The sequence below is a fragment of the Sebastes fasciatus genome, chromosome 16, assembly GCF_043250625.1.
Source record: "Sebastes fasciatus isolate fSebFas1 chromosome 16, fSebFas1.pri, whole genome shotgun sequence".
Taxonomy (NCBI): Eukaryota; Metazoa; Chordata; class Actinopteri; order Perciformes; family Sebastidae; genus Sebastes; species Sebastes fasciatus.
In genome coordinates this window covers 8,682,751-8,697,562 of record NC_133810.1, presented here as the reverse complement: position 1 = coordinate 8,697,562, position 14,812 = coordinate 8,682,751, and the positions used below count along the sequence as shown (strand labels likewise).

General features: G+C 42.4%; 1 protein-coding gene across 11 annotated transcripts in view; it reads right to left on the bottom strand.

The window, feature by feature from the left end:
- The window catches only part of rapgef6 (Rap guanine nucleotide exchange factor (GEF) 6), a 164,159-nt gene that overhangs the window by 30,128 nt on the left and 119,219 nt on the right, over positions 1 to 14,812 (bottom strand). For all 11 annotated transcript variants that reach the window (XM_074610890.1, XM_074610894.1, XM_074610889.1 and 8 more), the window contains 7 exons: positions 14,621 to 14,773; positions 12,181 to 12,345; positions 10,532 to 10,639; positions 10,203 to 10,406; positions 8,522 to 8,630; positions 8,184 to 8,427; positions 1,309 to 1,466 (listed from right to left, as the gene is read on the bottom strand). In XM_074610890.1, the coding sequence (XP_074466991.1) occupies positions 1,309 to 1,466; positions 8,184 to 8,427; positions 8,522 to 8,630; positions 10,203 to 10,406; positions 10,532 to 10,639; positions 12,181 to 12,345; positions 14,621 to 14,773 (1,141 nt within the window). The remainder of the gene's footprint in view (positions 1 to 1,308; positions 1,467 to 8,183; positions 8,428 to 8,521; positions 8,631 to 10,202; positions 10,407 to 10,531; positions 10,640 to 12,180; positions 12,346 to 14,620; positions 14,774 to 14,812) is intronic.

Sequence of the window (14,812 nt, the reverse complement as noted above, 5' to 3'; positions counted from 1 at the left end):
GTGCTCCATGTTAGTTTAAATTATTATGGCAGCAGAAATCCGTCTGACTGGAAAGGAATAAATAAGTCCAGGAGGTTAACCTTTTTCAGACGGACACAATTCTGCAACAGTTCTGTGGCACTTCAAAAAGAAAGACCCCAGGGTGACTGTGTGTGTGTGTGTGTGTGTGTGTGTGTGTGTGTGTGAGTGTGTGAGAGAGAGAATATAACCTATGCTATTTCTTCGAGTGAGTTCATGTGTGTCCCTTTGTCAGCACAAGTGAGCCAGCATTTTTGTATGCCAGTATTTCCAGTAGAGAGAGAGAGAGAGATAAAAGAGGAAAGACGGAGAGTTTGCATTCGAGGCAACCGAGTGCACACGACCCTACACTTCTCATATGGCTGCTTTTAATGCGATTAGATTCAAGGATGAGAGGTCGTCTGTACAGCTTCTCTGACCATCGGAGTCCTTCACTCCACAAGTGGCCTTTCGCTGTTCAATGAGGCCAAGGTCTCAACACAAGTGTGACAAACAGCTTCGGGAAATAACCACCGAATTGTTTGACTGAGACGCCTGAAATGAGGCCGCGGAGGTCATGAACGGCTGTGGATGAGTGGAATGAAAGTTTTGCTTTCCTTTCACCCAAAGCCCTTGCAGTGGTTTAGCACACAAACATGAATACAAATAGGATTATTTTTTTTAAGGCTTTTAGGAATTCAGGTTTTGTCTTATGTGTTGTAACAAGAAATTTGTTTGCGTGGATGTACTTTGGTTCGACCCTTTGTTTCATGTTTGAGTTTCATTTTGAGAGACTACTTTCTGGTTGTTGTTTTTCTCAAGATAAATCAACCCACCATCAAATATAGTGATAATTCAATATGATAATTTATCGTCTCTAAATGGAATCGTATCGTGAATCAATAAGAATTATGCCTATGGGAATACCAAAGTGTAGTTAAATCAAACTATTGTCTTAATCTCTGTATTTGTGTGCATGCATGTAAACATCAGTGTATAACGAAATATTTATTAGGTAGGCTTAAGTAGGCTTTACCATGTGGTTATTTCATATAGACTATTTATTTATTGAATTACCAGAAAACATGCTATACTGTGATATAAATCGTTATCGAGATATGAAATGAACTATATCGTGATAGAAGACTTTGGACCATGTCGCCCAGCCCTACCATCAATCATCGCATTCATTAAGAAAGACGCAAAGAAAGAAACAGGACAAGAGTTAACATGCTGCCCTTGGGGAACAATCAGTAATAAAGGATTATTCCGCGTCCACACAGAAATCCCTGAGTCAGCATTATTTCTTACCTGCGGGGTTGGAGAAGTCGAGGACGCTGGTGGCCGGGTGCAGCAGGTCGGGGCTGCTGGACGACAGGTTTCCGGGGATGGGCATGATGGCCACGCTGTGACGACACTGCTTGGTACCCACGATGCTGTCGTCCTGAGACTGACCCATGCCGCCGTCGCTAGAGAAGGAAGTGAAGGGTGGAGTCGGGGGAAAGAAAGGGTGTTAAAAGAAAAAGGGTGTGATATTACAAGAGAGAGAGAAAGAGAGAAAGAAACAGGAACATTAGATTCTCTCTATCAAATAATAACTTAATGTTCTAGCTTGTATTTTGCAGCAGTAGACATTTTTAAAAAAAAAACATCCTGAATGTTTGTTTTATGCGTTTTAAAACACAAATATTAGAATGAGTGCTTTTCCCTTTCATCTTGACAACACATAATAACTCATAGCGTGATGGAAACAAATATCAGGAGATGTAATCAAAATGTCTACTCTTGCAGAATGACAACACACAATATCAATATCACTATATCTGTCTTTTAATATGCAGCAGTGACACAGCTGAAATTCATCCACGAGGCGGCTTCATGAATGGCAGGAACTGATAAGAGGCATTCGCGGAAAGAGACAAACAAGTTCACCCACCGAACACACACACACACGAGACAAAGAGACAGGTATACACGAGCTGACAGAGACACAAACGAGCATCGCACACAGCAGAAAAAGAAATGAGAAGTAATGAGGATTTTAAGCTCAAACAGATGTGGCTTTGCAGGTGTTTTTCTTCGCACATTTCATTTGTACTTTGTGTCCCTGCCCTTCCCTTTTGAATGCATGTGTTGGTGTTAGCGTTCAGCCCTCTGTTCTCTTGTGTGTGTCCAGCGGTCGGCCACATTATGAGGCAGAACTGGACGTGAGAGACAGGCGCCTTTCTCTACCTGGCGCCTCAGCCTCAGGGATATGCAAACATCAACCTTTACATTAATGACCTCATTATAGACTGCCTGGATCTGCACACATGTGATGGAAATGGCAACTCTTTCGAGACAAACCCAGAGACGGACAGGTCGGGCATTGTGATTCTGAACAGCCTCAAATGATAAATGTGACTTCCTGAAGGTCGAATAACACTTTCTGAAACCGTTGTGGTAGCTTTCAACTTCCAAGCTTTAGAATTAACTTCATTCATTTAAAGAGGACCTGTTATGCTTTTTTTTTATTTATACTTGTATTTTGGGTTTCTACTAGAACATGTTTACATGCTTTTTAATGTTCAAAAAACGCTTTATTGTTCTCAAACCGGCTGTGCTGCAACACCTCTTTTCACCCTCTGTCTGAAACGCTCTGTTTGAGCCAAACTCTTCCGACTAAACTCTAACTATCTTTGTTTGAGGAAGTGCCAAACTAGCCGCTATTATGCAAATGTGTTACTTGATGACATCACCACGTTATGGAAGAAAAGGCGCGACTTCCATTAAGGCGTTTCAGGCAGTTCAGGAGCAGTGTTTCTGTGAGGGAGAGTTAACTCCCTTTGGTGTGGACTTAGTAACTTTGCAGACATTTTACATTCACAAAAAACTATATAACACACTAAAGGAAAGGGAAAAGCACAATATGTCCTCTTTAAAGATACATTTATAGCATTTCAGACTGATGATTTATTGAGTAAATACACATTTCAATATGTTGTCGTTGTGCGTTTGTGTCGCAGTCTGTAATCAAGTGTCTGAGACAGAGAGTTCATCTCGTCCTGCCTGCATACTAATTGTAGCTTCCCTCTTTGGTGTGTGTGTGTGTGTCTGTACAGCATGTACTGAACACGGTGCAGTAATGCAGGGCTTCCTCTAACACAGCACAGTGCTGCCGTAGTAAAGCCTCAGTGATCTTTAAGTCACCGGTCGAAGTGCTGCACCGACAAGATGGAAGGACAGTAAAAACAGACACGGGCAGATAAAGAATGGAAGAGAAAAGGATAGATGTGAAATACAGGTAGATTAAATAACTTTGAGGGTGGTGAAGAAAGGAGGAGAAAAAGACAAAGGCGATTTAGAAAGAGGATAATGGTGAAATTGAGACGGATAAGGATAGCATGGGGCTCAAATAAGACTAGACTGACATTGGTAGATCTTGATCTTGCATCACATGTCTGTCACACTGTGACAAATGCGGTTTAAGAACAGACATAATTATACCTAATGATGTGCATGCCAGCAAATGTGTCTGCCATGAGTGGAAAAAAGCCTGACTGTCACATATAAATAACCTGTATCCTAAACCACAATTACAAATTATACAGGCCAAATAATTTTGATTTGAGATAAATATGATCAAGTTTAGAGCTGGAACGATTAGCAAATCATTCGATAAGTTGATCGACAGAAAAATAATAGCCAACGTTTTTGATAATCTATTCATCGTTAAGGTAATTTTTCATGCAAAAATTGCAGAAAATGCTGTTTTTAGATTCTCAAATATGGAGGTTTCCTGCTTTTCCCTGTTTTATCATATTAAACTGAATATCTTTGGGTTTGGGAGTGACAAAAGAAGACATTCAAAGACATCGCCTTGGACTTTAGGAAACTGGGATGGACATTTTTCACTATTTTCTGACATTTTATAGACCAACTATTTATCGATAAAAGGCAGGGTTGGTTAAGATTTAGTGACTTTTGGAGCTAGTGCTGCTAGCTGTTTTCATTGGAGAAGAGTTGGCAACACTGGGATCGTGTTTTGCGTCTGTATCATTTTTAAAAATCTAGTGTACTTCTGCTAGTTTGTCAAGGTCGCCCACCCCGCCTTTAATCTGGAAAACAATTGCCGGATTAATCAATAATGAAAACAATCATTAGTTGCAGCCCTAATACAGTTTTAAAGCTTTAGTCCATTAAATACGACGTAGAAGAGATGTATAGCATAGAAAAAAAGCATAAAAGCTCATTTCTAAAGCTTTAGGTTTTTATGTATACAGGTATTATATGATTTACTTCAGATGGCAGGCGTGCTGACTGTCAAACCATCTGCAGCCCATAACACGCCTCTCTACTATTCAACACTGTGTTAATTAAACCAACGTCTCCTTGATATTTTCTGTAACTTCCCTGCAGAATACAGTACATATAACAGAACATCTTAGACTGACTCCAGAAAGAAGTGGTGAAACACTAATTGAAACGAAACAAAAAGAAGGAACACCTTGACTTTGCGGGGAAGTGGGATTCAGGAGTTAAAAGAATTAGCATGAAATCTTCAGATGCAGCCCTCTAGTAGTGTTGCTGAAGGTCAGTGGTGCCAGTGTGTGTGCGTGTGTGTGCGTGTGTGTGTGTGTGTGTGTGGGTTGCCTGCTGTGTGCAGGTCTGCAGATGGATACTGAATCAAATGGTTGGAGGATGGGGAGTTACGCAAGAGGTCTTACCGAAACAGGCCCCTGAAGCAGCGGAGACAAACGGGAGAGAGACGACATTGAAAAGCGTGAAAAAGAAAAAGAAAAAGAAAACAAAAAAAACAAAAGAAAAACAGAAGCAGGGCTCTGCTGAAGTGATTCAGCAATACAAGTGCAGCAGAGTGACAAGGCCTCTCACTTAAAACAGCACAAACACACATGTAGGTTGACAGAATATATACAATAACCACACAATATGTCCCCACTTATAGAATAAGTGTGGACAGGTTTGCTGAAATAAATAAGCAGAACAATTCATAAAGCCAGCATAGACTCATACACAGACACATGACAGGAAATTGCAGGACTTGTGATGAAATCCAACTCGACTATTTGACTCCATTAACAAAAAAATACTCGTGAGATAATCTGTCAGTGACTAGAAGGAAGCACATAAGGATTATAGTTTAAGAAACATGTAAAAGAAACCACATACGTTTTACCACATACCAAACAAAAATGCACAAAAACGACGGCATTTGCCACGGTGTTGTCATAACTTTCTATCTTTCTTACTATTGTCAAGCAAATGTAAGATAGTAAACATCTACTGAACACTACGTCTACACACTACGTCCTGTTGAATGTTGAGATGCACAAACACTTAAAGGGATAGTTTGGGTTGTTTAAAGCGTATGAGGTACCATAGTCAGTGTATTACCTACAGTAGATGATGGTCGGCATGCTCTCAGCATCGAGAAACAGACAGGAGTTACCGACACTGGAGCAAAGTAATGCACTGCTGTGGACGGGGCCGGCAGAAAAACTTATTTTAGCAGCCTAAAAGAAAGGCTCACCTAAAAAAAATCAATATCAGTTTAAGTGCACGCTATATTTAGAATATTTTCACTGCTTTACATTACCGTCAGACAGCCCTTTGTGACGGGAACTGAAGCTGTTGTATGCATCTATGCTCTCGCCAAAGCCACCAGACTCCATTGAAAAAAACTGCAATATTACCTTGCAGAACACGGGGGGGTTGCTGGTCTACCGCTGCCTTGATCTGCTAGTTTGTTTGTGTTATTGTGTCACTTTGGTGAATCCGAACTAACCAAAGTCACACAATAACACAAACAAACTAACCGATCGAGGCAGCGGTAGACCAGCAACTCCTGTGGTCTGTGAGGTAAAATTACTGTTTTTTACAATGGAGTTTGGTTGCTTTGGCGAGAGAATAGATAACGGCTTCAGGTCCCTGTCGGAAACGCAGACTGTACAGCTGTCTCACAGCAAGGTAAAACAGTGAAAATATTCTAAATATAGCGTACACTTCAGTTTAGGTGTACGCTATATTAAGAATATTTTCACTGCTTTATCTTGCCATCAGATAGCCCCTTTCCAACAGTGAGCTGAACTGAAAGTGAAACTTATCTATTCTCTCTCCAAAGTCAGCAGGCTCAGATGACAAAAACAGTACCGATACGTTTCACTTTCAGTTCAGTTCCCCGTCGGAAAGTATTCTAAATATAGCGTACACTTAAACAGATGTAGATTTTTTTAGGTGAGCCTTTCTTTTAGGAGGCTAAAATATGTTTTGCTGCCGTCCCGTCCACAGCAGTACGTTGCTTTGCTTACATAAGGTAACTCCTGTCTGTTTCTCCAAACTGTGGGCGTGCCGACCGTCAAATACTGCAGGTTATACACCTACTATGGATAAGTAACTCACACAAATCCACTTCAAAACATCCAAACTATCCCTTTAATAACAAATAGCTATAGTGATTGCATCATGATTTAGTGCATGTAGCTGTATCACAAAGAAGTAGAGAGGTTGGAAACGGCATCATGGGACATGGGGTTACTACTTAATCGTCATCTCACTAAATCAGCCAGACCTCTGAGACAGACTGACTAAAGGCTAAAACCTCCGTCTATTGCTTTCCAATCTGCGCGATGTAAATCAAGCGGGCTGGTCAATACGGGATGTGTGTAAAAGGTGGATGCGCGTCTTCATTTGGCAGAAAAACGACTTGTTTATTGCCAGCGTGTCCTTGTCATATAAAATCCTTGCCTGCAGTGGAGCGCAATGTCGGCCAAGAAGAGAAAGAGGCAGCAGCAGCAGTGACGGTGGGGTTGCGTTCGAACGCAAGCTGGGCATCTGAACGGGATTTTTAAATTGTTAAACGAGGTTATTTTCCTTAATTTAATTTGCCAATACGGGAGCAAAAGCGTTGGATATGTAGCCCCTTAAAACCGCATGGTATCTTAAAAATGACATCGTCCTAAGTACAGCCTGTTCCTTTTGAACACATGCACCCAGTAAGCAACTTTACAATGTTGCCTCCCGTCACATTTTCATCCTACAACAGGCCCCGATGAATCCCGATTGACCCAAACCACCCGTCTCATCTCCGTCCTCATCTCCAGTCCCTTTAATCAGCCATCAATCCCTTTGAACCAAAGGAGCGGTTTGAATGGTGCCGACCAGCGAAAATAAAAAGCAAATGAAAGCCCTTGTTTGGTCGATAAATAGGACGCAGCGGAGAGCCTTTTGGAAGCCGTGCACCGAGGCAGATCAATGGCCGTGTGATGGCGTGTTGCGTTGTGAGACAGACGCGCAATCAGTTTTCATGCAAACCGTGTTGCTTTGTGGACATAATTACTGTCGAGCTGGAGACTGAATGATCGGAGACAGAGAGAGAGAGAGAGAAAAATGAGGGAGGAGACGTAGATATGACAGAGTCTGTGCGAGTGAGTGTGTGTTTGTGAGTTTACACTCGCCCTGTAATTAACAGAGCGCGAACAGCGTCTCCTCTCGCTCACTGGCACAGTATGGAGTTTAATGAGGCCTAGAGAGGCATGAAATGATGAAATGAAATCAAGCCTGTATCAGCACGTTACGGCTGGAATATTGAATCTGAGCCTCCATCTGCACAATTGCTCTCAATTGCTCCAGATGCTGCGAGTACAATGGCTGCTTATGGATGACAACGACAATGGTTATATGATGATGATGATGATGCCTTCTACATTTTCTGTAATTTGGCTGGAGCCAATCGACATTACAGCAGCTGAAGGTAAGTGAAACAGTGGAGAGAGGAGTATTGCATCCCGGACAACCTCATGCAAGACATTTTCAGAGCAATGCTCCTGTAAGCGCATCTTTCCAATAAACGTAGGTGGGCATTTAAGTTAAAGATGGGTGAATTCTCTCCATTTCCTGCTCATACAAGCTGAGTGAGGAGGGTGAAATGTGTTTCTCTATCATTTCCCGAGGTGCAATGAGAGGTTCGGTTCAGCGGCAAAGCTCGAAGTTTAGATTTCTGCTCACGACTTCAACGTTTTTTGTCGGCAGATGGTCACAGCTTGCTACAGTACTGATGCAGAGACAGTAGACTCATCCAGCCTGCTATCCTTGTATGTTCACATTCAGACTGGAATATTACTTTTAATCCATTTTATTATCCCCTTCAAGTGCCTGCCTGACAGCAGTGAATACATAAATCCTCTTACCTGAACGGTTTGGGTGGCAGTATACTGAAGCGCGTCTTCTCCAGCATCTTCCGGATCTTGTTTCGTCCCCCTGACACGGTGTTGGCCTTCATTTTCCTGGTGCTCTTGTGGTCCGTGGGGAACTCCATGTCTCCGGGAAGGTCGGGGATGGAGAAGCGGTTGCCCTTTTTCTCCTGGATCTTGGGAATGTGAGGGCCGCCGTTCTTCTTCTCGTGCACGATCCTGCTGAGGAGCTCTTTGAAGACTGGGTGGAGGAACAGAGAGAGGAGGATTGGTCATCGTCTCACATGATTAGATTGTCCTATACAGTATACGTATACATTAGTACAAATGCTCACCAAATATGTTGGTTTTGGCGGTGAGAGAGAGGTGTGTGTTGTTTCTCAGGAAGTCGACGGCTTTGGAGAAGGAGATGTTCTCAAAGTTCTGACCGTTGATCTCCATGATCTGAAACAAGACCGATGAAATGATGAAATTATAACCAGCCGTTGAATTTCCCTCAAAAACAACTAACTTTTATTCTCTACTGAAGTCTGAAACACATTAGTTGCACTCTGTTTTGCCTGTCACGACATTATTCTCGACTCACTTGACTCAGCATATCTGTAAGCAGTTTACTAAATACAAAGCGTGAACGATGACACAGAAAGGGAAGTGTGCAGTGCAGTGTGACAGCTGGGTGGCTGGATTTGAACACTGCTGTTTCATGTCAACTTTGAAAGAGATGAGTCTTTAGTTTTAGACAAGATGGATCTTCGAAGACAAGTTGCCTCTGATCAAAACTTGGTAGTCGGATACTATGTTTCCATTGTTTCATACAGATTCTCTCAAGCCGTACCAGACTTTATGGAGCGCACTATGCTCTTTCAACGTTGTTTTTTTACTGCAGTTAAAGACCTTCCTTTACTGTATCTGGTTCCTTTCTCTGTTCCCTAAATACTGATCAGCCTCCAAGTTCCTGCAGCTGAAAAGTATTGCATTTGCTTCACTGTAACCGGCCGATGAGGGACAACTTGTCTCATCAGACCCGACTATCTTTTCTCAGTCTCTTGACACAAGTGTTGTTTGGTAAACTCCAGACATCAGGAGTAGCTTCCGTTTAGCCACTCCACCGTAACAACATGACTGATGAGGTGCTGCAGAGACGGTTGAAATGTGGAGGGTTCCTCTCCGCTCTACAGGTCTTTAAGTTCTTGTCCAAATCCCTGATCAAAGCTCCTCTTATCCTTAAACTGTCCGAACAACTTCCCAACACTTTCCACTTCACAATGATGACGTTTTTTGGGCTGGAGACATCTCAAAGTCAAGATCTAGGCTCAATTTGGAGTGATATAAGGTCTGATTATACATGATTTGTAAAGATGTCGAAACATTTGTTTTAATTTTGCTATTTACGGGCTAGCATGTGTTCATTAAAACCTCAATTCAACCACATTGTCTCGTCAGATGTTAAAAATAAGACTGCTGACTGGTGATCACGAGACTATACAACCTAAAACCTCACAGCCAAAGTGGCCACAAGAATCTGCACTCCTTCCCTTCTGCCGTCGACATCAACTTTTGACCAGTTGATGTCAAGTTTAGTCCCATGATTTAGTTAAAATGTGTCTATATTCTATGTTTCACGTCAATTCTACCTGTATATCATATTTCATCCTGTCACATTAAACATTTATAGTGAGATTTTGGGCTATTTTGTTTCCAGAACATGTCTTCTTTCAGACTAGTGGAAACAAAAACATCCAAAATACACATTCAGATGTTTATTTTACTACTTTGTCTGTTTGCATCTGTAGATTTCTCCTAAATTCACCAAAGGTTAGTTTTAGATAAAGCCTCATTTCCATATTGAAACATACAATATCAAAAAACTTGTAATACAAAATGTAATTGTCTTAATGTAAGTAATCAACTGGGGAAGTTTCATGGTGATATCTATTAGTTCATTTTGTTTAGCCTATTCACCTGTAGTGTCTCCACTTAATTATGGTATAAATTCCACATTCAATGTCCTCTCACCTGATCTCCCCGTTTGAGTCCGGCCTCTGCAGCCTTGCTCCCTACTTCCACCGACTCGACGAAGATGCCGAACCCTCTCTCGCTGCCGCCCTGCACGCTGAAGTAGAGCGGCGACTCCCTGGACGCCTTCTGCAGAGTGATCTGCCGCCACTTCGCCTTGGCTGCACACGCGATGTTCAGCAGCCGCAAATGGCCCTTCATTTTCTGACAAGGATGGAGAAATGATGAGCGTGAGGAGTCTTGCATTTAAATTAGCTTTAGTCTCCTGAGTTGTGCAATGTAGTTTTTTTTTACATGTTTAACAAGTTTAGATGGACGTTTGATCTTACTGAGGTTTCTAGATGTTTCTCAAAGTCCTCCAGGAAGTGCGTCATGGCCGGGTCGCCCTCAAAGTCGTTGAAGTGGTTGTTGACCCACAGCAGCACTATTCTCGTTACCTGTGAGACACAATGAGAGCTTTATTTAGTGGAGCACAGTTCCTCTCATGACTTATTTTCACTCTCCACTTCATGCGCTATTTGAGCATGAGCTGCTTTGACAAGAAATTTGTGAAGAGCTCTTGCAGAACGCTTGGACTGTAGGCGTGGGGTCAGAGGTCCTATTTAACTACTTTGCAGGACCTTGGCAGTTGGAAGTTGCTCAGGGACACTTGGCAATGAGCGCTTTAAGTGCAGTCATCCTTACTCACACTATGTTACCATGCTGTCAAAAACTGCCCAGGTTAAATATTTCTCACCTATTCTAACTATAAAGCGAGGACTGTCGGTCTGTGTGTCCTTCGCATATCTCGAGAACCGCTCATCTGATCTACTTCACATTTGGCGGGTGTATTGCTGGGGACCCAAGGGAGTGCTTTTTCGAATTTGGACACAATTTCAATGTTAATAAACTTTGAATAAACAAGCAAACGGCGCTGTGTGCAGCAACGGGGGCGGGACTTCTCTGCAGACGGTCCAGAATGTCAAAACGCAGCCCCAATGGTCAAATTTTTGTTTTTATTCAGTCCAATTCTAGATCTATCTGTCTTCATTTCCCCCCCCCAAAAAAGAGAAAACCTTTAGTAGCTACTGTAAAACATGGGAAACAGCAGGGAGGCTAGATAATGACCATGTGCATGACTGCAGAGAAAATGTTTAACCACTGGTTGACTTCTTCATTTTGTTCTAAAATTATTAGAAGAAAAAGCTAAAGCGAAAGGGCATTCGGAAACAATTATTTTTCCGCAAAGTTACACCGGTGGCAACGTTGTTTTAACCTTTGCAAAAAGGTCAGAGCGGCAGCCAATACATCAACACAGAGCATCAATCCATCAACGTCCACTTTCTCCTCTCTGTCTCTTTCCTTTCTCACACCATCTCTTCTCCTCTTTCTTTCTGTTACTTTCTCCCCGCTTGTTCTCGACAGGATTAGATCCCGTTTAACGGAGCTGAAGATTATAAGCCTGAATGACACCCAAACATAAAGACTATTGACAGTACAAGACTAATCTTAGGTTAAAGCAGTTATGGACAATGGGAGTGTCAGGCATGAACAAATCGCTGCCGGGCTCAAGGACAGCTGAGCTGGCTGAACCGGCATCGATCGGCATGTGAGCGGCACAACAAGTCCCATCGACATGCGCGAATACAAAACATTAAGAGTGCTGATAAGAGCCTCATGAAGTAGTGCAGAATAGATGAATACATACAGTTTTAACTTGGTATGCATACCTTACACTACAGTACTACCCTGCAACATTTACTGCACAGAGACGCCTTAACATTCCCATCCCAGCCCACACTTGACCTATCATGTCCACCTTTAACCCAACACGCACACAAACTCAAAACAACAGACACATATAAAAATCCTTCTGATACACAAACACAAACTTTTCAAACTTTCGCTTTATTACTCTTCACCTGTGCAGACGCACATTTGCACATTCATCCGCATACTTCGCAAACATACCCGAAACTACGACAACCAGCTGACTCACCGTGTCCCGGAGGCTGTCCACGTGGAACCACTCCAGCAGCTTCTTGCCGACCTCCATGGGGTTTGACAGGAAGGTCCTGTAGGTCAGCAGGAAGTCCTCGATGTAGGTGGGGTCCACCACCGACGGCTCCTCCACCAGGTGCATGATTAAACGCTCCGGGGTTCCCTAGGGTGCAAAATATGTACACACACACACGTAAGGATACACGGAGGAAAATATACGGCGCACGCTTATACATACTCATACATACACGTGTAAGACAGCTATAAGGACACAAGGGCACACATAATCTATACAGACACTAACACACCTCAAAAGCACACACATGCATACTGTACACACACACACAGCAGGCACACAAGCCTGCATACACACCAATTTGAATAACTTATGTCGACATAAATCATAAAAGTGACAAGGACATAAACTATAAAGATGCAGCTATTGAACGGAGCGGTCAGTCACCCGTCAATAAAACAAAGGCACACACACACATGCAGAATAGCTCTTTCACAAGAGCACACTTGAGCATTTCCTGGCTTTGTATGAAACTAAATCTGTATTATTTGGGACAACATTTATTGATCTCTTTGTCCAGATCTTTTAATTACAGAGTTACAACGTCCAAAACACGTAAACACTCCTCTGGTGGTTTCAGAGAGTTTGTGAATGTCATCAGAGCGGAGGTTTCTGGGGGGGGAAATGATTCATCTTACAGGGAACAGAAACTAGAAAGGCATCCACTTTTGTCCGACACACACAAAAAAAACAGAGCCAAGCCAAAAACAGAAGCGGAAATGCTAACACTTGTGAATTGACTCATCTCCACTGGATATGTTTTGGAGCCAACAGCCTTCCTCGGAGCGGTGGCCAAGAGAATCATTCAGGCCCATTATCTGATCAATACCTGGCTGCCTCTGGAGGCTCGGTGGGGTTGGGGGGGGGATGGATCAAAAGGCCTTGGAGCGCGCTGCAATGTAGCGTACAAGAAAATGCTCCGGCAAACACTAATAGTGCTAACGCTGCCTCTAAACGATCAGCTAAGAACACCGAGAAGATGCATTGACGTTTTTTGCAAGATACTGTACAGGAGGGCATTTTCGATTCGTAATGAGGTGGTGCTCAAATCAATCCGGGGAAGTTCAGCGTGTTTAGTACAGAATAATGAACAAAAAAAGGGTGATAACTTCCTGTTTTAAAGGGAGACACCCCAGGCCAAAACATTGTTATTCATGCACTGGTCAATTTTGCCTCTGTAGCATGTCTTCTTTCAGACTAGTGGAAAGAAAACACCCAAAATACACATTTAGGTGTTTATTTGACTATTTTGTCTATTTCAGTCGGTAGATTTCTGGTAAATTCACCAACAGTTAGCAATAGAAAATGCCTCATTTGCATATTTAAACATAACATTTCAGAAAACTTGTAATACAAAAAATAATTGTCTTAATGTCAGTAATCAACTGGGGAAGTTCCATGGTGATATCTATCAGTTAACATGTTGTACCCTATATGTCTTGCAAAAAATGTAGTGAATTTTACAATATATGAGTTTTCTCCACTTCAGCAACATTTACATAGACCAAACTTTCCACTTTCATTCCTATCTATATTACTCTATTCAGTTTTTACAGAGGGGTTTGTTCATATTAGAGTTGTTCCGATACCAATATCGGAAATGCGTGCGATTCTGCCCAAAATTTGGGATCGGGTATTGGCGAGTACGCCAGTCTCTGCATCGATCCAATACCATAATTTATTAACCCAGAAAAAAATCTTTTTTAAACGGAAATCAATTCTTCTTCGCCGCTCCAAAACAATACCCTGTACTGTGCTGTCGCCCTGGATGTATCATGGCAACTACTGTTTTAGAGCAGCGAAGAAGAACTGATGGCAGGTAGTTTGTCACAGCTGTTAAATAATAATAATAATAAGAATATATATTTTTGATCACGCTGGTATCAGATTGGTAATTGGTATCGGCCGATACCGCAAGTTCAGGTATGGGAATCGATAACGGAGAGGAAAAAATGGAGACTTAAGAAGTTTGACATGTAAACTCAAGTTTAGGGTGAGATTAAACTTAATAGCTTGCGGGCGACCTTCATTGTGTCCGTCCCTGTCTCATGTTGTTTAGGATGTGCTCTTGGACAAGGTTAAATGTATTAACTGTATATCGAATCAAACGTTGAGCTCTAGGTCAAATACCAGTCCAACTTGACCTTACGTTTGAACCCCAAGCACATCCTGCCGTCCCTACTCTTCCATCTACGATGAATTTGTGTTTTATAGAGACACTAATGATGTGTTACTTTATTGATCTTTGTCAGAGGTCGGGGTTACATTCAGCAAACAGAAACCTCTGGGACTAGAAGGCTTTCAAGAGGACAGCAAAATGCTTTCTTGAACTCTGGTCGAACTCCAGTTAAAAATCACTAACCTTGATGACGATGTGTCCCTTCCTGGTGCCGCTGCGGTCCAGCTCCCGGTGCTCCTTCACCATCACGATCTCCCCCTCCTCCTCCACCTTGTGCGTGTTCTTCTCCACATGGTTGAGGATGCGCCAGTAGTCCTCCTGGGCGACGCAGACGAACTGGTCGAGGACGACATGGGGACAGCGGATGAACTTATA